The 26,452-nt window shown below is 36.8% G+C and overlaps 1 protein-coding gene across 1 annotated transcript; it reads left to right on the top strand.

Annotated features, from left to right (window-relative positions):
* Nucleotides 1-23,185: 23,185 nt before the first annotated feature.
* Nucleotides 23,186-25,458, top strand: LOC576928 (potassium channel subfamily K member 9). Its single transcript, XM_030974489.1, has 2 exons — nt 23,186-23,213; nt 24,632-25,458. Exons 1-2 carry the CDS (start codon nt 23,186-23,188, stop codon nt 25,456-25,458), a joined length of 855 nt encoding a protein of 284 aa, XP_030830349.1.
* Nucleotides 25,459-26,452: the final 994 nt, after the last annotated feature.

Here is a 26,452-nt window from a genome sequence, read left to right as displayed (position 1 = left end):
ATACTATTTTGAAAGACGATATAGTCTATTCGTTTGGAGAACTTTTTCGGGTAGCATTGAACAAATATTATAATTGATAACCTAGAAGTATTCGCCTCAAAGAAATTAAATGAATAAATGGGAGGGGTTTCGAAGGACATTTATTTATTTACGACCTCATGCAAGGTAAAAACAAACCACAATTTTAATTTACATGATTTATTTTGAAGGACATACATAGATATCTTACCGCTATAGGATTGTGTCTGTACGAAAGTACAAGTGTTAATATTGACGACTAACGTAAGTATTTGGGGTTTCAAAAGATTATTAAAGGCTATTCCTCGTCTAGTAAAACCCTCTTCATGATCTTCCGTACACTATAATGATTTCTTTTGAATTCGATGTCACATGATAAAGACGTTTTCTACAGTGGCATTGGGATACCAACCACACATGCACATTATGTACGGAGCAGTGTAACGAGAGAAGATGAATTCGTGGGGTAAGAAAATGAAAGAAAAAGTAGAAAATATCTTCTTCCCTTTCGGGAATTATCCAAGAATAACAAAACACTTCATTTTCAACTGCTTTTCATTCGAATCTGCCTCAAATATCTCTTGGGGCATGATGGCATGTCATCTTGATTTTATAAATACATGTATAACCTTTTACACTACCGATAACAGTGAATTCTTTTACGTAGTTTTTAATGTTTGATCTACACTGTTTTAATATTCCTTGTATGTTAGATTCATTTCCATTTGAAAAGCGTACCCACCAGCAAAATTCATTTAATCTGGCCGTCGGCTTTAAATAATTGAGAGATACGAAATAGAAAAAAAAAAAAATCCTTGACGCAATCCCACAAATCCATTATTCATGCCAATTTTAAGTCGATGTTTTTTAGCTTTTGCCCCTGACGCTATGGTATTTGGTTACCACTCTTCATCATAATTGAGCTCCATCGTGCAAATTCAAGAGATTTCTGCTGCGAGTGCTGTCCAGAATTCACAAAAATTGATTTCATGTCTGACAGAGCCCAAGGCAGCAGTCCCTTGCATTTTTAAAATGTACATGGATTATGTATTCCTTAACCATCCACAGCGAAGCACCTGTCAAAAAAACTTACCATCATCTGGGATGGAATGGATTCTGACGTGTAAAGACAAATGACTCCATTGGTATTAACTTTTAAGTGGATTTTGCAGGATAAATACAGAAACGTAGGAGTATAAGGATAGCGACTTTGTGTTTAGTGAATGCAGTACAATTCCCATGTATGATTTTTTTAAATGAAATGCTCTCAAACAGAAGTGCCTGCTATTAACAGAGCAGTGAACCGAAGCCAGGCAAAGGGCAACATCTTGCTGTCCTCCTCATTTCTCTCTGTACCTATCTCTCTCTTTCTCTCTTTCTCTCTTTCTCTCTCTCTCTCTTTCTCTCTTTCTCTCTCTCTCTCTTCTCATTTACACATATCTTCTTCCTCCTTTTCTCTGCTGTCATATTTGTTTCTTCCCTCCTTTATCTTCAAATAATTCTCTCTCTCTTTCTCTTTCCGATGAGTATTTACTGTCGCATTACATTTTTTTTAAATCTGAAAATAATCCTACTCGCTGAATAAACATACACAATTTTCTTGTATCGTCAATTTGTATAACCACGATAAGACCATAGACTTTAGTTCAACGGTCTCCGTGATTGATAAAGACCACAAAAAACAGGCCCTAAAGGTTATGGCCAAATCAACGTTGTAATCTAAAACCTTGACAAAGAGAAATTCACAAAATGCAAACGATTGCTACAGCAAATATTGTCCTACTGAGCGACTTTATTTGATGAGCTCTATCGCCCCCTCTTTTTCTCTCTTTTCTTGTCAATTTGGTCGAGCATTTGAGCATTTTTGTGCCGTCAAAGCAGAAACTCGTTACGAGGCATCCATTATTACCGTACTTATGCTATATATATTATTTGCCCCTTAATGTCAGGATAAAAGAGCGACGACTGTCTGTCCATTATGTAACTAAAACCGAGCACGAGTTCACTCGAAAGTGTTCAGCTCAATCATAAGTAGCTGATAAAGTAATTATGAATAGAAATTTGAAAGCATTCGTTTATATAGTACATGTTCCACTAGGTACCATCACAATGTCGTTAATACAGGGTTGAGCGGTACATACCGGTGGCGGTAATTACCGGCGGTAAATACCGGTAAATACCGTCCGGTAAATAAGATGCGCGTCCGGTAAATATGTAAAAAACAGGAAATATGATTTTAATTCTCTATTCATTAATAATTTTACTTGTTTTTAGCCTCATAACTAAAAATATTGTTCTGAAATAATTAGCAGCACAATACTCATAGTAGGAACACACAAACCGATTTATAAAATCCTCACTGCATACAAAATTGTACACACCCAAACAAATGGCATTTTGTGCATATGCTAATTAATAGTTATTCATGAATATGGTAATTAGCAACTGGGAACCAAAACCTTCATACAAGTTACTTTTATTGTAAAGTTTAAGATATTTGAATAAAATCAGTGAAAATTTGAACAAAATCGGGCAAGGAATAAGGAAGTTAATGCTTTTTGAGATGACTAGTCACTAGAGGGCGATATTCAATTTGATGACATCATTTGTGGACAACTCTTCATGCCTTTTGTACATCAAATTTCATGTTTTTCCTTCTTTCTTGTGATTGAGATAATAGAATGCAAAATGATATTCTACTTCACTTGTTATAAAATCCGATCAAGAACACAAATAAATAGGAAAAAAAACAAAAGACTTGTGAAATTTGATGTACAAAAGACATGAAGAACATCATATCTAGATTAGGTGTATATTTGGTATCTTTTTCCTGTATTTTTTCCAGCATAACAAATTACAGACATAGACAAACACACGAACAAACACACACACACACACACACAAATAGTACACACAAGAGCAACCATATTCACCAACTTTGTTATTATATGTATGTTCAAAATTGGACAATCCCTATGAACAAGGGAGTGGAAAAATGTATTTCCCGGTATTTCCCGGTAAAAAGTGGTAAATACCGGTAAAAAGCGGTAAATACCGGTAAATACCGCTTATTTCCCGGCGTCCGGGAAATAAGCCTCCGAAGCGGGAAATATGCCAACCCTGCGTTAATATTCTTTGTGTTGCATTACATAACGTTTTACACTTTGATTTTAATATGCCAAAAGGAATGGATTACTGTAAAAGCTAGATGCAAATCCATTTGGATCTTTAATATGGTTGTAAATTCTTTTATTTAGAGAAATGTTTTTTGGAGAATAACAAACCATTCAACAAATTTAACTTAATAATGTCTCTTTCCCCGTATTCTTTTGCCTTGTTTGTTAGGAAAACCCTCCCACGTTTCCTAGGTTATTCTAAAAACTAGATGCATAAGAGGAAATCAGTAAGCTACTTTTGAACACAATAAATCTGCAATCAAGGATCTACTTGTATATAGGTGAATGCCAACATTCGTACACAATTCACAAGCGTCTTCACAAAGGCATCCAGTAACCATTTGAGGTCATTTCAAGGTGGTATTTCTAAACCATTTTGGGAGTTAATTCATCATCAGTATCTGATCAGGAGTGAGTCAAAGTTGCGATAATTTATCACTGATGCCCTTATTTAAAATATTTTTTCGGACTAAAAAAATATCTAAAAAAGAAAACAAGATATACATCGAAGTTCACGACTCGTGGATTTTCGGCGCTTCGGGTGGCATTCTATTTCTACTTCAAGAAGAGAGTAGATTGCTAACTCGAAAACAGATGTTATCCGTTTCCATTCCTAAATGTTTGCACATTGGGTAAAACTATGGGTAAAATAGGACAAAGTGTGGGATGAAATATATGCGAAATGCTTTATATTTCCACGTTTAAAGGGGACACTATTTTTGTAACATTTTTCTGTTGAACTTTGTACACCCGACATTTTGAATGTGGATGGAGAGGGGGTATTGACACCTCAGAAACACGCCTCCCGTGTATACAACGCCTTGAATCGCCCTAGCACAAAATCTCCGTCCCATATCATCAGCCTCCAAGATGTCACCCCACACTCGCTGTAAGAGAGGTAACCGGATACGCACCCTGTCTATGTTTCGACGTTCCTCCAACTCTCTGCCGCCTTCCTTCTCGTTGATAGCTCACGACATTGTTTGTTCGATAAACCATGAGCAAGCGAAGAAGACACCGCGGACCAAAGCCAGCATGAAGATGAAGTGATTCACAGGACACTGCCATTCTAGGGTGTTCCTCCGTCTACTTACATTGCAAACATATAGATCAGAGGAAATCAAATCTCATGGCATGCTATGTAGGAGTGACCTACAAATCATTCTACCCAACTTTTCTGGTCGGACTATACTGCATGTGGAACATAAGTTTGATGAATCCATTTATATGGATAGGGAAGGACGGCATATTTATTTAAGAATCGTCAACAGTTCTCCTGAAAATATTCGTGTAATTACTTTCTTTTGCTGTTATAATCGACGGAATGGTGCAACATTTTGTTGCAGGCTTGGGAGATTATCTGCCAAACTGAAAAAGTAACAATATTACATCTTCAAATTCTATATAAAAAGAAACAACGAAAAGCTTTTGTTTGTCTGTACTCGTTGCTATTCTCCGAATTTGTATCACCAATCATCTATTTATAAGAGAATCAGATAAGTAATATTAACAAGCATAAAACCCAAAGATACATCATGAACGTAATTGAAATTGGGTGTCTTCAACATATGTTTATGTAATGGAAATCATCTCCATTGTTCTTAATAGATTGAATACGGACTACCGAAAGAGCCCTGAGAGATGGTTCTGAAACTTACTTAAAGCTGGTAGGCAGAGAAGCGATTAAGTAATAGTTTCAGAGGCTTGCTTTTAAAGTAGGTTATAGCGATAATATTGTTATTATTATTAATTAAAATTAATTGTCTCTTTTTAATTAGTAAAAGGGGATGTATAGATAAATAGATAGATAGAGAGAGAGAGAAATAAGGATAGAGAGATGGGATTAGGCAATAGGTAAAACAATAAAACAACATCAACACCAACAAACTAACAAACAAGCAAAAACTTCAGCTGTGCACGTTCGCGTGTCTCCTTCGCATCGCTCTTGCATTCAATATCTCGTACATGAGACGGGTTTAAGTTGTACCATCCCTTAAGCCATTGCCATATTCCATGCCCCACCCCTGTTTCTCTCGCCCGTGTTTTTCTCCACCTTTTCGCTGCCTTGCACCAGCCTTCATCTCAGGCAATAGTATATGGTTGCTCTTGATCTACCATATCGGATCTGGTTTCCAGGCCATGGATTTAGGCGCGTGGTCGATTTCCATATGCTTCGACTTTCTGCCAGAAGAAATATCAGGAAGGGTTGAATGAAACAAGATGACAGGAAAACAAATCTGAAAGGGGTACATTTTCACCGCATTTGCAAGGAAGGAAAACATACAGGTTATTTCAACCCATTCCATTTCGATTGTATAGTGTTTTATCATCTTTTACCTACATTGCTTTCATTATTCAACTCTTCCTATACTAAATGATGTCATCTTAGTTGAAATAAGTTTACGAATAAAGGCTTATTCAAATATGACATGGAAAACCATTGTTTTTAAAGAGTGAACGGAAAATGCGAGCTCCAAAGGTCCTGAGCTTATTCTCTGAGCTCTGTGTTATAAAAAAGAGAAATGTGAGGCATATTTTAATAAACACTGAACGTTATCATTAAAAAAACGCCGCTTTTTTGCCGCATCATATGTTAGCGCGGCCTTACATGTTTATATGTAACCATTATTGGTGGGGGCTATTTAAAGATATGAGATCACTTTAAAACGAAAGCCTAATGTTAATTAATAATATATATATTTTCAAATATTGCTATATTGAAGATAAAGACTAAAAAGTTGCCAAAACGTCTATATTCACTTATCAATTTTGAAATACATCATCAGCTCACGTTTACACCAATATCTTAACCAGCATTAATACCCTATCCCAGCATGAAAAGCCGTGTGTAAAGTGTCTTTTGACGCTGTCAATACCGCTCGATCATCTATGAAACTTTGATCAGAGGGAAAGTCAGGAATAATTGAAATAAATTGCAGTGAGAAAATGACAGCCATGTTAACGAGCACACGGGGTGCATGAGACATTACCATCGCTTACGTGGTTGTGTACGGAAACGAACTATTCTATTTTGTCTTTGCTAGCAACCCCTAGAAATTGGCATTTCCATTGCATCATTTTGTATGACTTGGCACGAAACCAATGTGTAGTGAAAGGATACTCGATAGGTAGAAATTCCTGGGATATTTTGGTGCTTTCTCATAGCAGCTAAGCCAAAGCTGGCGTTGTAATAATATTCATCCCCTGATACTTAGAAATCGTTCTCTAAAATCCAATTATGATCACGTTTATCCTCTACCATTCATTGCAATGGGCATGTCGACGCATCATGCCATGATGTAAATACAAATACAACTGTATATCCCTTGGTGAAGCCATATCGATAAAACTCATTACCAAGATGATTAAACAGTATTTCTTTTACCGACACCATCATTTTCTTGTCAATGTTCTTCAAAAAATGTATTAACTGTTCAGAACTTCAACAGTTCACTGCTATAATAACGTTTGAACGCTAATGTAATGTATGCCAAAGTAACGTTTAAACAGAACATCTAACACGTTTATCATGCTTCTAAAGACCCGAGAAGTGTGCGTTGTGCGTGTTTACGGGTGGTGCTGGCTTCCATCTTGCTCTCGCTCTCTCTCTCTCTCTCTCTGTCTCTCTGAAAGGGTGTGTTGTTGTTGCTGGTGTGCGATGCTGCTGCTCCGCCACTAAAGCTACCGAGCTAGCTGCGTAGATGAGTGATGACGAGTAAGCCCTGCCAAGGCATGACATGATTATTATTATCATGACGCGGTTTGAGTTACAAGCCCGTTGTTAAAAAGAAAGGCTGGCTCAAAACCTTCCATTATGAAACGATGCACAGTTGCCAACTTATTACAGCACCTAATACTGCAAAGGACTCCTCGTATTAAGCCGAGTCTTTATGTTGACGGTTCTTGAAGGCAAATAAGCCTCTCTGAATAATTCATTTCATGAAATTATCATTAGTTTGAATGTCTCCCACATACATGAAGGAAATATTGTTTAAGTCGGTATTAAGGTGAAGCGTGAGCGGAGCAAAGCATAAACGTCATAATAAAAACAAAAATATATTGCGTTTTCCAAAAGAAGGATTTTTATTGCCCTAAATGAAATCAACTAGGTTTATCATTCGAAAATATCATGCATGAAATAGTTCTCATTATGAATATCTAATCACATGTATGGCTATAACTCAAAGCCTAAACATGCTTTAATTTCATATACGTGATTTTACGTTCATGTTTATGTCGGCACGATATCGATAAGTTTCTAAATAAATGAATGAATACTAATATAATGTCTTTGTAATGGTTCATGAAAAGTGCATAATGAAAGGAGAATACACTTTTTGACTTGCCTATGCATTATGTATTTTTGTTAGAATAATACAAAATTCTGTCCAATCTGCCAATATCTCCTTTTCTTTGCGCAAGCATAGCCTACCATGCTAAGTACAAGTGATTTCAAAATGAAATGAAATCAAATTTCAAGTGCTTTTGTTTATTCTTGATTGAACCGAAGAACACAACCTTGCCTTTGAAATTGCATTTGCGTTATTGCCAAACGTTTGATTGGATTTCGCTTATATAAACATACATATTTCCTAATGGTAGAAATGGCTTTTCTACTCATTGTGTTTATTTTTCCTTTACGCAAATCGTCATAATCTTTTCTGTCAGTAGCATTTTGTGAAGCGACTCCAAAGTATTCCAGTAGCATTCCATAAAATATCAAAAATCAAATTTGAGGAAGATGTTCGGAAAGATTGAAAAAAATACATTTATTTAATTTGATTTTTCGTATAAGGTTCTCCCTCGTGGGAAATATTTTTGACAATTTTTCCAAAGAACTTGGATGTCAGTAGCCCTGCTACATAGCATCTTTAACTTTTATGGGACTTTGGTAACATTGTTCATATGAGAGAAAATGGTGCTAAGGTAGTGATTTCAATGCTAAATGTATACTTCATGATAATCTAAAAGTTTGAATGAAAACAGACCATTTTCAACGATTAAAATTGAGAAAATTGATCTGATCGATTCCAGAATTCTCCCAACTCCATTATTAAGATTTAATTAAATTTGAGGTGAATGTATATCATCAAAAAACAATGATTGGCTTTATATGAAATTCCATACATTTATTGTTGAAAGATTTGTAAAAGACTGTTTTATCTTATTTTCATTGAAAAACGGTTCGGAAAATTCAAAAATTGGTTGGAAGGATTTACTGTTCGGGGGTGTCGCACAGTTGCGCCTTCAAAAAAACATAAATATCTTTGTGGTTTGAGATTTTTTTCCTCAGGATTTTTTGCTTGTTGGAGGGTTAGTACGGTAAAAGGAATAGTAACATTTTATACAAAAATTGTGCAGTTTTTTCATCAACCTTCAACAATGTTATCGGTTCACTTTAAAAGCTGACCAGTAACGATTAAAGATAACCGTGTGTATCGAATGATGTAATTATTGGCAAAAGTGTCAAGAAAAGGAAAACTTGATAATATATTTAAACAAATACCTTTAAAATCTATGATATATATCTGTGCAGCTTCTTTGTCACACTCCCGATAATCTAAAGTCACCAGTAGACAGAGAAAATTTAATGTGATGAAATTAAATAAATAAATGGACAACATTTTGATAATTCTGATCATGTTTGTATAAATGCTTTTCTTTCGGTGCTCCACGTATCTAAAAAGCCTTGCAAAAGCTGTATTATATGGGGGTCCGTCTTTATTGGAACGCGTATATTTATTTTACCTATGCTCAAGGGACTTGTCCTAAATCAAGTAGAAGACGTCTAGCTGTCTGCAATTATAGAATGAAACATGTCGACTGTAATGGATGTGGTCTGATAATAGACAGAAGTTCATAATTGTCATGATAAGGCTTTAATTATAGTTCTGTATCTGACGTTCATGACAACCGTAGGTTTCTTTACGGCTTAACTTACTACTTTGTGGGGAAAGAGGTAAGATAGGTTTATATGATAGATATGTTACCATCTGCGATCTGCTTTCAACGGAATTTAAGAACTTAAATATTTCTGTTGTTTTAATAATTCATGATATTTATCAGAGTTTTTACCTTGTTCCCGCTGATTTTTATTTTCCTTTCTGTATCTCTCTTTTTCGAAATTTCAGTTCGAATTATGTTATCACACATTTTTATATACAGATGAAATACATCTTTCTTTTTTTTTACGGCACAGGGAAAGAGGATTTTAGGGATAACAAATTGCAAATTTATGAAAATTCTATGCCCTAAATTTTATGACATCACATTCTGGCAGATCGCAAAAGCAGGAAACATAGGTGAGACTCATTTTTACAGTTTCAACCCGGTTCATGAGAATTGCAAATGATTATTTAATTTGTTTGCTTTGTAGAGAAATGGGAAATATAAGGAAATGTGCCTGCACAATTTTACAAACGTATTGTCCACACGTTAGCATAAATGTTGTTGGAATAACTCAATTTCTACCTGATTAATCCACAAATGCAAATCTCTAATTTTTTATACTTACAGTAGACAAGAGATATCATAATGTAGTTCCCGCAGGAAGAAAAAGTGTGCTTTCAGATTGTGCGTTTATTTGAATATAATGTCTTCTACGAATTCCCTTTTTTCCACTTCTATACCGTATTCTCGTAACTTTATCAATTACTGTTACAATTGTAGGCAAGATTTCATAAATGCATGTCCAAGTGAAAAAAATTCAAGGTCTGTGCTGGATGGAAGACCACCAGAGATTTGGCGGGAAATTGCTGTCACATGATACGCTTGTTTACCAACATGGCAGCATTTGGTCTGATCAAGACAGGGAAATTGTGAGAATAAACACAGGCATCGAGATCTCCATCAAGGTGAAACGGATAAGCTACGAAATAATACCGCACTTCAATCTTCTCAAAATAATTAGAAAGGGATATCCCCGCGTTATGGTGAAATGATTACCATGGAAGCTATGCACTGCTTAAGTACTCATCATGCAACAATTCATCGTATAATGGAATTTCAGCCCGCGTATTTCAAGTACTTGTTTGTCGGAGTTAGGTGAACAGCTGGGACAAAATAAGCAGAATTATAAAAAAAAACAGTTGATTTTCAAGAATGTGAAACATAAGAAATACACTGATGAAAAGAAAGCAATATTGAGATTCTTAAGAAAAAACCTTGAAGAAAATGAATTAAGAAATGGAATAACAGAGTGGGACCATATATTTTTCATCGTGATGTTTGCATGACAAATATTTTAGCCCATTGCTTTCCCTTGAGAGCAGGAATGGAAAGTTTTGTCTGGCAAAACATGCTATTTTCGGCCTTTTTCCAGGAAGCAGAGTGAACGCTTGTAGTTCCGGCATTTGTTGTTTTAGTATTTGTTTACTGCAGTATAAATTAAAGTTCTGATTTCGAATTTAGTTAGGGATATGTTTCAGCTATAATTTATCAGCCTCATTTCCCAATTGTACGTAGATTCATGCATAACGATATAGCTCACTATCTTCTCTGCTTTTAATTTAACATATTATGCTCGTTTCATACGGTGTTTGTCGTATACTTGACATAATATTTCCCATTTATAGTAATCAAAACATAATTATTCTAACTTTCCCATTGTTTAACCCTCCTTCATTATCCTCAAAACATTCCCATTAAAACTAATAGTTTGTGTATCACGTGAAATCGTATTCGGATCATATGTCATTGAACATTTCGCACGTTTCAAAGTTGATGGACAAGGATATTTAAATGGCATTTGTTTGATTTTATTTCCAAATTATTTTCCAATGTAGCTCAGAAAATCAGTCAACTTGTCAATCTTAGCCAGTATGAAGGTATAACACGAACGAACTAATGTAACCGAATGTTAAGGAGAGGTTTTCATGACATGGGTTCCATGCTCCTTTGCGGTAGGACTCGAGGATCAAATAAAGGGACATGTACTTTTAGTACACGCTACCTTTAAATTCCTACCGCCAACGACCACTTTGCATGTGCTTCTTACCTTACCAAGCCAATCATTTCTGCTTCTTCTCTCCTTTTCTTTATATTTGACTAATTTTCTTTCGAAGAAAAGACGATAATAATTTTTGTCTGGCTGTGTAGGATTGCATTGACATTTTTTAGTTGGTATTCTGTACAGAAAAAGCAAAACGTAAAGCATCTTTTTTCTTATAAATTTACATTGCCATCATAAATTCTTGGAGCTAAGGATTTAAGTGGCGTGATGGAGATGTGACCCGAAATCTGATGGGTTTTCTTTTTTCCCCTATATTGTTTCATATTAACTTATCTTTATTTTCTGAGTCGCTAACGTCAACTCACCTCATCACATATTAGTTCAAGTCAAATGTTAAAGCCGAACCCAAAATTTAATCAGTTTAAGTGCAAACGCTAGTACTCATTCATCTATTGCGGTATAAAACATTTCTCGTTCATCAGAATGAATGCACCAACGTCATATTTTGATTTGTGGCTAGAATCAAAAGATAAAATACCTTTAACATGACGGTAGAATGAAATTCAGTGAAAGGTTGAAGTCTAAACATTTGGATAAACATTGTTTGCTTTCTCCGGTCTCGATTTCATAACATGGGAATGAGATAGTAATCATCCCAAAGGAAATGTTTTTTAATAATTCAAAGCATCGATTGCATCCCATCTACCTGAATTACTTCTGGATGAGTGGAAAGGCAAACCCGAAACATTCAATCAGGTACAGAGGGAATAACAAACCATTAGTGAAATTCGCAAATGGAATTGCGCGTTCAGACGTGAATGAAGTGGCAACAAGGCGCCTGTTTCCTGTCCCTTCACGCGAAGACCTCGGGTTCACCGCCGCCCGGCAGCCGGCGCCGAAGCCCTTGCCGTATGAAAATAACAAGAGATCAAATGTTTTTCTGGCCATGACTGCTGATGAATGCCATCAATAATTGATTCAAACTCAAATGCAGTCGAAAGTAACCGAATTACATTTTCGTCAAGAACGGACACAAGATGCGCATACGGATAAGATAAGGGAGTCGTCTGAAGCAAGAAGACAGTCTAAAGCCACATAATGTATTTTACCCTTGGCGTGCATACCGATAGATGTATTAAAACGTCTCCATTTTAGTTCTTTTTAGCTAGTAATGTATGCTTGTCACATCGTACACACGCTGAATCTGAAATTATTGGCGCATTCGCATATCGGCTACATACATCTGTTTGGAATCAGAAAGTTATTAACTAGTGTGAATTTAAACTAAGTTAAAGCCCTTGTGGTTTTACACAGACGGAATGTTTGATTAGGCCTGGCAATATGAAATAAAAAATGATATCCCGTTTGCCATGGTTATAAAATTAGCATTCCAGATTTGTTCACTCTTTTAAGCGTGGGCGTATGTTGACACACATAATGTTATGGATGAGATTCTTAACGATTACATTTTATGCAACCGTGATCGGTTTCCCAATATGCACCATGACATTGGCAGAATCGTCACGATATTTCAGTAAATGTTACACATCCCAAATGTAAACAAAAATGTACACACGAATTACTATTTTCGCGGCCGTACTCTAAATACGCAGATGTGTTGTGACCTTTTGTTATTTACTTAGGGCTAGTTACTATTGAATGTATTTAGATACCGCTTAAGAAGGGTGTCTCTGCGAGTCTTGCATGTTTGTTGTTACTCGACTGACGGAGGTGCCAGTGTATGTAAATGCACGTGTTTGTGAGGACAGCTGTGAACACCCCTGAATGCTTCGGCTTCCCCAACATAGGTGAATTTAAAACTGGGAAGGGCAATTATCTATTCCTTGATTAGCGGCCGAGAGCTACAGGGTTATCATTTATATATCACATTTGTATAAAAGATAGATGTATCAATGTAAAATTTGCTCTTAGGCATATGGTCTTTTTTCAATCAAATCAGGGATTGTCCTATCTCATTTATGTGCAATTTCTGATTTGAACCCCCATCTACCTTTTGTTTTTGTTTTGAAAGGCCATGAAAAGGCATAATCACCCAAAATATTGAAATTTAAATCAGACATGAAAGAAAATTATTACTATCTGTATACACCACTTGAAACTTGAGCTTGGCAAGGGTTGGGGTTTTTCTTCCTTTTTTGAAAATCATATTCCTGCACAGTTATTAAACTACTCAAATATGATTCGCAAGCTTGTGGAGCTTTACGTCTAAGTGTCATTTTAAGTTGATAAAGGTTCGTTTGGAATATCATCGCAAATAAACAAATAAAGATTGAACTGAAATTTATTTATAATATCCATAACTGTAGACCTATGATTATATCCTCAAATTCGTTATATGTGAAAATATATCAGTTTGTATCAACCTTTTTTAAACCTGTATATTACAGCACACGTAATTTGGCAAAACAACCTTCCAAATCATCTTCGAGTATATTGGAACCTCGGTCACAGCACCGCTTATCCCTAAAATTGAATCATCATCGGTCACTCATTCTGTGTCATTTCCTTCCGCTCTCTATCCCACATCTATTCCAAAATCAAATTTACAGTGGCGGTCACCCTGCAAAATAATATTGAGGGAAGGATAAATCTAATGGATGCTCCAACAGTTTCCATATAACCAACGAGGCCGTTCATAATTCTGTTAAGGCCAGGCTGGCAGCAATATAGGAAGCATATATTTCACGGGTCAGCAGCTCGATCCTCCTAAATGGCGACGAATGATTATTTCTGTTCAAGAACTACAAAATCCAATATATTCCCCTGACATACTTTTTCGAATTTATAGGTTTATAAAAGTAAAATTCATTAAAACGCGCAACCTCAAAGTGGGTTGGTGCCACACACGCTACGTTGCTCTATTTTATTATCTTGATAAACTAGGTCATCTTTTATTATATAAATTTGTAATTGGCATATTTAAAAAGGAAAATTTATACACCACTGCATGACCAATTAAAGACCTGTCAGAAGAGCAGAATTGAGGAAAGACATCCAAATGGTTGAGAAATTATGGTTAATGACAAACTCGTACAACTACCGGTTCTCTACCCATTACTACCTAGTACTAACACTGATAAGAAAATGTGGATTGCCCTTCATTTTTTTTAAATCGAGCTTTGAATATTTCTTAGGTTTAGAAAGTGGATGTCAACATTCCTTTTTCATTTTGATTAAACCTGTCTTTGCATTGGATTCGATGATATTCACAAGTGTAATAATTATGTTAAAAGTAATATAATATTATTACGCTTTTATATAGCGCTTAATACATCGGCGATGTCTTTAGGCGCCATTTCCCAACATATTCAAAAATACATGCAAATAATGGAAAGCAACTTTAACATTGCATTACTTTCCTAATCAAAGCCAAGGCCAGATGTATTTTTACCAATAATTGCATTTGTTGGTTTAGTTTCGCCTTGAGCACGTTTGTTCATGTTGATGTATTTTTGTTGCATGGTAGCAACCGGGTAGAATCCCGATGCTCACTGGGAATGACCTTCGAATTGTAATTAGAACTTGTACACAAAGTGTGGGGGATGGTATTGAAAGCACGCATTAAAAGGGATTCAAATTCAATGGAGCTCACCCACTTCTGACTGCGAATTGACTGGATTATTGTAGGCTATGATAGGAAACCAATTGGATCAATTTAACACAGCTGAGACAAGAAATGAGGCCAGAGACCCGCTTGACATACTTTAAGAGCCCGTATACACCATCTACAGGGAATCGCTAATAGTTTTAGGGCCTCTTTTCTCTCTTGGGGTAGTGATCCTATGCATTAATGGAGAAAGTCTTACTCTCGGATAATCTGAATATCTAACAGTAAGTGCTGAGGGGCGGTAAACTCTGACAGGCAATGAGAGGAGAGAGGGACGCGATATACTGCGAGTTATGTTTAATATCTAATTTTTGTTTGTTTAAAATATTTTTTACTTGTTTCATTCGTCTTTGATTTCGTGGTGTATGGAATGGTAAGAAAGTAGGATGTTTTTATGTAACTTACTTTGATATACCATATATGTTTGTATGTGGTGTGTGTGTGTGTGTGTGTGTTTAGCGTTGCTATATTGGATGCTTTTCTAATAAAATTATGGGTGACAATTCAAAATGTTCTAAAATCAATTTTTCTGAAGTATTCTGAAGCAGACAACTATTTTTCTACCACGTAATATATAAATACATGTGTTCGTGTGTGTGTGTGCGTGCGTGTGTGCGTGTGTGTATTATATGCGTGTTTGAATGTGTGTTTGTCTATACATTATACTACATGAATGCATTCTCTCTTGCCATTCACCTTCAAATCATTGCGTTTTTATAGCGAATTTTAGCTATTTACTTTCACGCTCCATGTTGTTATAACCATCATCTTCCAATCGCTGATCATTTTCAGTCGTTAGGGTAACATGTATGTTAATATACTGCGCTGTAAGACAAATTGAATGGTAGATGTTACTGTTTCAAATCTGATGATTGAAGCATATTCAATGCAGGATTGGCGTATAAACGGGTTATCTTTATATACATGAATATTGGAGAATTTTCAGAATTGCGCATTATTAGCATAGTCATTTTTTACTTCTCAACTACACCGGTCTTTAAACAACCCAACTATATTTCTATCGCTACATGTATATTCTCTTTGCTTTAGATAATGTAGCCGACTTGTTATTATATTGAAAAACACAGAATCAAACATAGAATTATTAATATGACTATTCGGAATTGTAGGGCATATTTTCTTCCAAATATTAACATGGCTGTAAGACATGGTTTAGGTCGGTATTTATTTAGCGCACCATATGACTGTCTGGCACGATAGCAGAGGTCTTTCGGTACCCATTGCAGAATAATTTAGCTATAGCCAGGTGGGGTCTGCACTGCAATTAAGGAAATTATTTGCACGCCGGAAATGTGTATGCGTCGGCCACAGACCAATGGCGCTGGTATACTATCACTCCAAACCAATTTGGTCCCAGTTGCGGTGCATAGTTAATGCTCAAAAGAAAAAAAAAAATCCACATTTGATTTCTAAATTACTATGGAAATAGCATCATGGATATTAAACTAGTGATGATGTCAATCAATATACTTTATATTCATGCAAATATGAATATTTTGTGGGCGGAGGAAGAATCTTGTGACTTATAACAAATGGTAGATTTGACCTTTTATTGGTTGAAAGAGCTTTTCGTGATCATTATGAGGTGATCGATGGTCGAATCACTGGTTCACTTTGTTCCCCACTTTCAATTTCTAGGATTTTTTACCACTTCTCTATACCCACAATATTTTGTCTTATAGAAGAAATCGTTTTACAAGTTAATTAAGATATATGCGGAGACTTGACATAAGAGTTAGCCATAATACCGTTGAAATCATCCTGATGAGGAAAAATGAATATTCTGCTCGGGCCATTTTGAACGATTACCTCATGAAAGCGTTAAAGGTAAAATGCGTCCCTTAACTGTTCAAATATGAGGAGAGAATAGCGAAAGAAGGATAAGATCACTCACCGAAATTGCAAATATCTGGATGGATGAGTCTAAATATATCCCCATTTCCCCTAAAGTGCGATTTGTTCCGTCATTTTGCTCAGGATGCTTTCCGAGTGTTTTTTTTCCATCTCCGATTAAACCGTGCACGCGTTATTGCACATACGGGTCAACATAACACCAATGATATGATCCGATGAAAATGATTATTGTTTCCACCACGTTAGAGTTTGTCCTTATCTTGATGCCTAAAACAGTGTCAGTTCTGTTTTTTTATTTTGACCATGACTAAATCATATATATCCAGGATTTAAGACTATTTTATTTCATTGTACATTACCCACTAGTCTATAACAAAATACAATCAATATACAATACACGTATTACAGATGCCTTTTCATTCGCCATATGTGTAAACTTAAAATTATTTTAAAGTTCTGCATGATGTAATTAGTGGGTCGAGAGTTGATTTCCGGATTATATATACATGTATATATTTTTTTCTATTGGAGCTTCTTCTTTACTGAAGTTTACCATTGTTCTAGTGATTCACATCATTCATTGCAACAACAAGAATATCACACCAACTCTGTGAGCCTCTCGCAAACATGTTTACTTCTTATAGAATGCTTAGCTTGCCAATAGTATATCTTATATTGGCTGGATTTCTTCGAAGCGTAAACATCCATGATTTGTTTTGATTTTTTATCGTTGAGTGCAACCGTTGTTCCCCCTTTCACATTCCAACTGTTCAATGCAAGTTGTGCGAGGGCATGGGAAATGGCGTCATGTTCATCAATAATTGTTTATCCAGAATGATATATACATAACAAACAATTATCTCATTAAATAAAAAGCTGTATGAAAATACGAATGGTGAAATAGGCCATTCCTCGGTATATGTAGGCCATAAAATAAGCACTCATTTAAACACAATGGTTCTCTAATGTAGACTAATGATTTTTTTTCCTACTAACTTTAATCGTTATTCAACAGAATATATGCGCGCGTGTGTGCGTGTGTGTGAGTGTGTATGTGCGTGCGTGTGCGTGTGTGTGCGCACGCGCGTGTCACAGTCAGGGTGTGGGTGGTTGTGTGTGTGAGCATACGTGTGTTTCAAGTAGGAATACAAATTGTAAACCAATGAACAAATTGATGCAAACGGGACGTCAAATGTAATGCAAGAGAGCGGTGGCTAGAGTTATCGAATATAATTGACTCTGAGAAGTTGTTTTCGTTGCCATATCAGGTTTATATGGACCAGTAAGGACATAAAAGAGGGGGTATTGCAGGGTGAAATCTGATTAGAGGAGAGGGATTACTGATGGATCCTATTAAGGCGAGCAGCGCTACCTCGCCGTGATTTCAAACTTGAGTATGCTAATACTTGTCTTTTCCTTGGTTTGTAATAAGACAGACAATGCAAAATTCACATCTACGTTACCTCTTGCAAATTCATTTATTTCATCGCGATAGCTATATTATAGTAGTTTTGTCCTTTGAAAGTACATGGGCAAAATACCCTCTATGAAGCCTGTAAATTTCTCATACGCTCCATTTCTACACAAATCTTGACATGCGGAGATAGTCGCTATAAACGGATAAAGACTCCTGCCTTAATGAATAGGCAACGATTGGTTAAACGTTCTCTATACCAATTAGGGGTTAAGGGAATCTCCTGGATCCCCCCATGACACAATTGTCTCTACCTATTGGAGACTGCGACGCTGGAAGCTCACTCCTTGAGAGTGTTGATTGCCGGTGTTGAGAATCATTTCCAAGTCGTTTCGGAGTCTCAAGTTCCCTCCTCGGCTCGGCTTACCTCGGGGACATGATGGGCGGCGTGGACCGGGGAAATACGAACCGACTTTCACCGGAGGGGATGGGTTCGTCTCTAAATGGTGGATTTAATCTATTGGTGTAAGGGTGGTCCCTCTTCAACGCGTCCTCTAAACATTCATGGCATGATTTCTTTTCTAGGAACACGTCGCGAGCTTTCTGTACCCACCATTCCATTTAAACCATAGGCCTATAGAAAATTCGAAGGTTTTTGTGTTTTCTTGATGACGTAACATTAACCGAATGTTAGATAAAATAAGTTCCATTCAACACGTCTGTGGTGTGCGTGCGCCTGTAATCCAGCTAACAGTGGAAGTTACAAACTGATTCAGCCGAGGACGCAGGTTCGAAACTGAGTCACGTCTTTCGGATTGTGACGTTTAAAGGTCGGTCCCCAGACTTAAATAATCATATATGATTGACACACGTCTGTAAAAACACAATACACACACATACACGTCCAAAGTCTGAGGTGAGAATACATCAAATGTCAGTACAAATACAGCTCCATATCAAAGTAAACGAACGCCTATCTGAATTATTTTATTTTAGGAATCTTCTTATTTCTTTTTCCAGGACGAAAAATGATAACATATCAAGAAATACAATACAAATTTTTGTTTTTGAAACATTCTAGCATTCTAACGTTCTAGCGTTACATTTGAGTAAAAGCAAGGAATATTGCTATTTGTAAGCGCATTGCTAACATTCCTCTATCAAACAAATTCACATATAATAAAACAAAAATGTAGCTCAAGAATTGGGCTGACTATTATACTTTATACCCATGATTATGTACCTCTGTTTTGGTCTGCGTCCATTACTCCCAGCCTATATTTCTGCCTTCTCTAGTCGTGATCGTTTCACCTATTTTTAATTTCAATCTATTACCAGCAATAATGTATTCCTAGGTCCATTTCATGCTTCGTATCGTTTATTTCATTATCGTCCGATTGTTTGGCAATTTACTTGGCTTTAAAAAAATAACTATATTTGCAATTGACCTTGGAATTAATAGATTTTACTGCAAAATCATTATAAACACTTTCACCATTACCGGGCATGGGTAACGAGGTATTAGCGATTTTGAAATCGAGGTCAGGTCGACGTTTATATGAATTGGGCGTAAATAGGTTGCCCATACAAAACTATTGAACCTGTGACACCCATTAGGAAGAAAGCAATATCGGCGACGTATAGCTCGGTGTTCAAATCAATCAATTTTGTTGTTTTGTACATGTAATAGTCATAAGCACGTTCGTAAACGTACATGATAAGGGTGTAGACGGTTGATGTTTTGACGGATATTTGGCTGTTACCTATTTGTCCGTAATTTGCTTTCTAGTTTTTCGAAAATGGAAATAAGTCTTCATATACTTAAACATCGTATATGTTTTTTTTCTGTTTGTTTTACATGAATGGCTGATATTTCCGTGATATCAAACTTTTTGTTTCATAATTCAATCACTGGACTTCAATGCCTTGTTCTGATTTTGTGTCAGTTTACGTTTTAAAATGTTCAACATGTGGAATATTGTATCAAGTTTTAGGATTGCTATATATATTTATGTATGAATATCAGTCAATTAATTTGATGCGAATTTTAAATCCTCATTTTGAATACGTTGACGCTAATGATCACGGTCGTGAAATTGCAGTCTTATAATCAAATAATTCACACTTTGCAAGCAACCCATCTAACCTAAAACACACACACACACACACACACACACGCAAACACACACACTCACACGCATATTAACACTCACCCCTCCCCACACACGCATAAAGTAATTAATAGCCTGAAGATTTTCCGTGCTTAAGCTAGGTACGTCTTACCTAATATAACGTCTTAGAAATTGAATATGCGCTATATTTGGCACTCATATCGGGCGAACTTCAAAGACACCCATTCATCCAATGGTGCCAGATTAATCCTATGTGTTATTTATATAACCTAATTGACAGGGATTGCAGAACGGGTGCACTTTCATAAATCGTGATGTTTTTCTGAGAACGCCACTAGCACATACTCAACAACTACGGTGGCGCCAAATGCCCTGAATGCGGATTAGGGTTTTGCGAAAATATTTTCATCCATGCCCGCTGAAAGAAACATTGTAATGAGTCTTACAGGAAAAAGTTTGACAGAGTGCTAATCTTATTGCCCTTTTTGAAGAAGCCTTCCTTATTATTTTCATTCCTTTTCACCCAGTGTTATCATGCTGTAGGTGTACATTTTTTGTTTAATAATAGAAATCATGTGTATCTTTGCGCAGTAATGAATTGGCCTGTGAAATGCGATGCAACCTTTTTGTATTAAGGCATTCCCGAAAAGCAGACCCTTTTTCCATGCTAAATCTAAACTTTAGTGTAGTGACTCGATTGGTATGTAACACTTTTCTTTCTATTTTTCTCTAGACATATTTCTTCCACCTATGTGTAGTCATTTAGACCGCACCATAAGTTAAAGATAAACTTTAGTACTGGTAATGCGATTGCATTGTGAAAGAAAAGGTGTGGAAAGGATCAGAAACAGTTGATCATGTAGCATGTAAGTATTGGTGTGCACTGCAAGGTTCTAGAGTCATCAAAATCATAATAAATATGACCGAGTCTTGGTAAAGTTACAAGCACTGTACACAGAAAGCTATATATGGGACAACACACATGGTGTCGGGTCTAGTACTACCTTGATTTCCTTGTCTTTCTATGCTCATTACTAAGCCAGTATACATTTTCTTCAAAATTGTTTGGCACATGTCATTTATTTGTAATCTTGAACATTCAGTGTTAGTTTCGTTTGATTATGTGAGAATTAATTTTCTTTTTTTTTACCAGAACTGGAGTTTATCTTTAAGGTTTCTCATGACGATAATTCATGTAATGTGTGCCTGAACCAAAGTGGATATGTATGTTCACACACCTTTCCAGAAATTACATGACGAAGCAAAAGCGACAACCCATCAGTGGGTATCATTCTACCAATACAAGATAAACATTACGATATTAATATACTGTATCACTCGTTTATCGTCATACGCCTCTATTAGAAATCCATTTGCTTTATATCGACTACCCATCGAGAGTGCTGACATAGATGTCAACGAATTGGAAAGGGTAAATCACTTATATGTCGAGAGGATTATAGCTGGGGGCAGTCTTTAAGGGGAAAGCGACTGAAGAAAATGAGAGGCGAGGATTACAGAACTTTTATGATCCAGGATTAGATGACACTACTTTATTTGTTACTCGAACGTTAATGTAATTGGTCGGATAACATGATTTGTATTTTTGCTGCGCATTCTTAATACCATGATTACTCAATGTGAAAGCCAAGACACTACCTGGTTTTTATTGAATGCTTAGTCGCATTTGTTGTTGAAAAGTGGAGGAGAAAGGGGAAAAGTGAAAAGAAGTCGATTGTATTTAGATCAAGCAGACAATGTGTTTATTTCGTTTATCAACTTTCAAAGTTGATATTCATTCAATAAGCCCTTTTTTGATAGGCTGTGAAACTACGTGAATTTATTTCTCTATAAACAGCCCTGTGTAGCCAATGATTTGACGTGACATGGGCCTTTCTCTACGTTGCATATTATTCATTCCTTTATTGAAAATGACGATTTGTATTAAATTAATATTAAAACAAATTATATACGTGCTGCATGTCACTGCCCTGAATTAACATGGATGTTTAAGTGTCGTTGATTGTAGAGTTGACGCCCACGCTGGGGGAACACATTCCAAGTGGGTAGAAAATTATACTTTGATTAAATGCTAATCCATTTTAGCATTAGGCGGCTCAGCCATTTCACACCAGAAAATTGTCGACTGGACTTTACAGACAGGTTAGTTAAACCATGGATGTCCATGGTTAAATCAATGGATCTACAAGATAGTGTTTCATGAAATTGGAGTTATAAACATAATTTGTGATTTGTCTTACAAAACTTATATTAATGGTTTGAAAGTTCGGCCTAGCTGACTGCTGATACAGCATATGTATTCTGGTAAGTAAGACACTAGAGGACCGACGGCTTTGTGATTTTCAATATTTCATCGTGCTAATTTTACAAAGTGGCAACAATGCTGCACGTAGTGTTGCATGAACAAAGATGGCTACCTCGATCAGAAAAAAACATTGATAACATTGGATGTGGAAAACAGTATAGTGCACTGGGCACGTTTTCACGTTTATACTGCCAATGATACGCAGCATAGGAGTCGCATGTTGGAACCGGGCAAGATACATCTTTGCACATCTTCAGTAGCTGGATCGATAGACAGCGAGCCTGGGAAACATACTGCCTGATTTACCTAGGGTCATGTGCATACAGCCTTTTCCCGGGGTGATTTAAGTGTCGCACATAATGAGGGACCTGAGGGGGAGGCTGTTCTGTAGTTTTGCACATCTTTCGCAAACAAGAGATAAATACATTTGCTTGTCTATTTCGTGAATTCGAATTTGCAGACGTATCTTTGAAATTGTCTTTAATTGGGAAAAACGTGGATTATTCGTAATAAAATATGAGAATGCTTTAAGTTACCTAATCTTACTTAATAGGGGAAGGGGAGGGGGGGGGGGTGCACATTTTGTTGTTGTTCTGTACAACTTATGAGTAGAGCTCTTACATCATTTTCTTACCTCAATCGACACATCATTTTGTTGAAGTAAAATGGATGAAGGGGAGAAGAAGGGAAACAGTAAGTGGAGGTAGAAAGAGAGTGGGAGGGATAAAAAGAGAGAGAGAGAGAGAGAGAGAGAGCGAGAGAGAGAGAGAGAGAGAGAGAGAGCATTTTACCGAGGATATTGCCTTCAACCATCATCCCTTTCATACATTCGGACTTTTATAAGCTTTTCATGTTCTCTCGAATGTCACACACCGGTGCTAGCGATCGCTCCCTCGCGCCCAAGAACGGTGCAGTATTTCCTATTAGGCACAAACCCCAAAACGCACGAGTCGGACTACTAAAAGAATGCCTCAAGGCGCTTAGCATCATCCGCATGGAGAAAGCTAACCCGAAACAGGAGTCGATGTTAAACTAGAGGGTTTTACTGGTATTAGAAGTTGCGCAAGTAGGATGACTTTCCTCAAGCCCTTGTTCAATATTGGAATTGAGATTCTACTTGGACATTTAGACGACGTCGGCGACCTTGGAATTGGTTCAGTTTGAACATGTCAAATGTTAGCAGAAAATAATATCGTTGATTACACCGTCGTATGCAGAGAGGGGGTGGGGAAGAGAGAGAGAGAGAGGAGAGAGAGGAGGAGAGATAGATACAGAGAGGGAGAAAGAGGGGGAACTTTCCACTCCATGTAAAGCGATTTGTATGAATACATGGACATAGGAAAAAGGAGTCAAAATGTAGTTATGTTTAATCTTTAAATGTCTCTCCATCTGATATCATTGCATCCATTTGTTAGAACATCAATGATATCAGGTAATTGGGATTATTTGGTGGACAAAATTGTTAAAGCATTCAATTATTCAAACCCAAAATGACAACCTTCAGCTCTCAATGATGCCAATAGAATTACTAGTATGAGAAAACATAATTGCAGTTGATTTTGGAGGACTTTTACCATAATGTCGTGCTGCAGTCCGATATTATGGATGGAATTTGTATTACGTCCATTTTACTCATAATGGCACAGCGGCATTTTGACCGTTTTTTCTTTGTTCTTCATAAAGTTTCATTCATATTTTAGTCTTTTTTTTATGAACTCCAGACCCAATTTTCTCATTCTTTTGGTAGAATTAAGTATAATATTCAGATATAGTCGTGCTAGTAATCATTTGTTGTTTTATTTTTCCTTTGAATGTTTAGAGCAAATTGTCCTGAAACTAGAATATGAAAATCCCGTTGTTCATTTTAGATATATATATATACGAATTGTATTCCTACCGCGTTACGAAATAGCTCTAAACACAAGGTACATGTACTACAACTAATCAAATAATTTCAATTGGATATTTCATACCATGGTGATTATTCACGTATTCATGCCTTCGGCAGCCATTCAGTCGATTTTACTATGTGTTTTAAACAAAATTTTGAAAGGTCTTTGAAAAGGTCACATCAACTCTTTAATTTGATCATCTTTTGTAATTCTTTACAGGCTATGGACACTCGGCACCCTTAACAAGCGGAGGCAAGGTCTTCTGCATGATCTACGCCCTCATCGGTATCCCTCTCAACTTGGTCATGTTCCAGAGCGTTGGAGAACGACTCAACGTACTCATGGGTTTCGGCGTCAAGAAAATCAAGAAATGCCTACGGTTCAAGAAATGTTCGGTGTCACACACGGAGCTTGTCGTAATAGGAGGCATCGCGAACGGCATCATTACAGTGTCTGGGGCTATAGCCTTTGTTCACTTTGAGAAATGGAACTTTCTAGAAGCCTTCTATTATGTCATAATAACGCTAACAACTGTGGGGTTCGGCGACTATGTCGCCTTGCAGAAGGATAACGATATCCAACAAAGACCCGAATACGTGTTCTTTAGCATAATCTACATATTGGTAGCTTTGGTCGTGTTGGCCTCTGTGATGAATTTGCTTGTGTTGCGATTATTGACGCTTAACACGGAGGACGAGAGGAGAGAGGCCCAGGAACAGGAACTCGCGATGAGACAGAGCAGTCACGAGTTAAATCACATAGATTCGCACATGAACTTCTTTAATCACAACCATGCGCGAGGACCATTGCTTGCGAAAGGGGAGCATCGGGCGTTCTGCTCGACGTGTAGCTGCAACAGCAAGGCGCCGCATAGAACTAACCCTGATTCTTACGCGGTGGACTTCAGTATCGATGCAAAGGGGGTTTATGGTAACAACTATAACCCGCATACGCCTGCTGTTTACAACACATTGTATTCCGATGACGCGGAAGTTTTCGAGCAATTTTTATGTACGGATAGAACAGGCACACGTGCATCGATATGAGTCACGTCACCCCATGATCACAAGTTTTTAAACCGCATGAAACCTGCTAAAGGAACAAATCGAGAATTATGATACTCCTTTTTTCTTGCAACAGTGATATATATATTGAACAGAAGTACTACTAACGTGACAGCTTTATTACCGTACTACGTGTTTTTGTACATTTCCATATATATACCATGCACAAACTTGCCTTTGTTTCTTCCGTGCGTATTCCTTGTTTATGCACGTGTTAAAAACAAGAGTGCTTTCACTGTACGGATGTCTCTGATGCAAGAAGAGTCCCCCCTCGAGTTTTTAGAAAAATACGTGACACGTTCACGTATATCACCAAAGTCCCTAAGCTATGTGTATATTCGATTAAAGGTATTGACGTGATATTTGAAATGTTATCAGCATCCAACAGACAAATCTCAAACTTGGTTGTAAGCTCGTGATCACAATATTTTGGATGTGTTGTGTTCAACGAGACTTTGTTGTCGTTTGCACTTCTATGATTGAAAAACTAACATTTCTTCCGTGAATTTATCCTCGCATTTGTTTGCTCTTTTTTTTTGGTCACGCCCCCTCTATTATAGAACTATCATCATGATCATGTATTGTATTGTGTCGCAAGAGTATATATTCGCATTTTATGGCGAAAGGTCGATAGTACCCCGAATAATCTGGTTACCTTATAAGCACAGCCATAAACCATTCTTCCATTTTATAGAAGATGTGGGTAGTTGTAATATTGGCCTTACCTCCATGTCGTCATCACGTTGTAATTGTTATTAATTTTTGAGTCATCGGTTTGATACAATTAGGCTAGTAGCCAAGGCCAAACGATGAATTCCGTTTCCTTCGCTGAAATGCAAGAGGTGATGACCCGTGTCCCTGTCCATGCCTGGCCGCTACGAACGACTATTGATGCCTTCAATCGGAACCATTCACCATCATGACCATCTCGAGATCATCGTTGCTTAGACACATCGCTTTCCTTTGAAGAAATTAT

The sequence above is a fragment of the Strongylocentrotus purpuratus genome, unplaced genomic scaffold, assembly GCF_000002235.5.
Source record: "Strongylocentrotus purpuratus isolate Spur 01 unplaced genomic scaffold, Spur_5.0 spur5_scaffold_7, whole genome shotgun sequence".
NCBI lineage: Eukaryota > Metazoa > Echinodermata > Echinoidea > Camarodonta > Strongylocentrotidae > Strongylocentrotus > Strongylocentrotus purpuratus.
This window is presented reverse-complemented; position numbering and strand designations above follow the sequence as displayed.

Excerpts from the sequence above, each read along its gene's own strand:
- LOC576928 (XM_030974489.1), top strand. The coding sequence starts at position 23,186 with ATGGATGAAGGGGAGAAGAAGGGAAACA. Across the intron at positions 23,214-24,631 it reads AGGGGAGAAGAAGGGAAACA|GCTATGGACACTCGGCACCC; the intron begins GTAAGTGGAGGT and ends AATTCTTTACAG.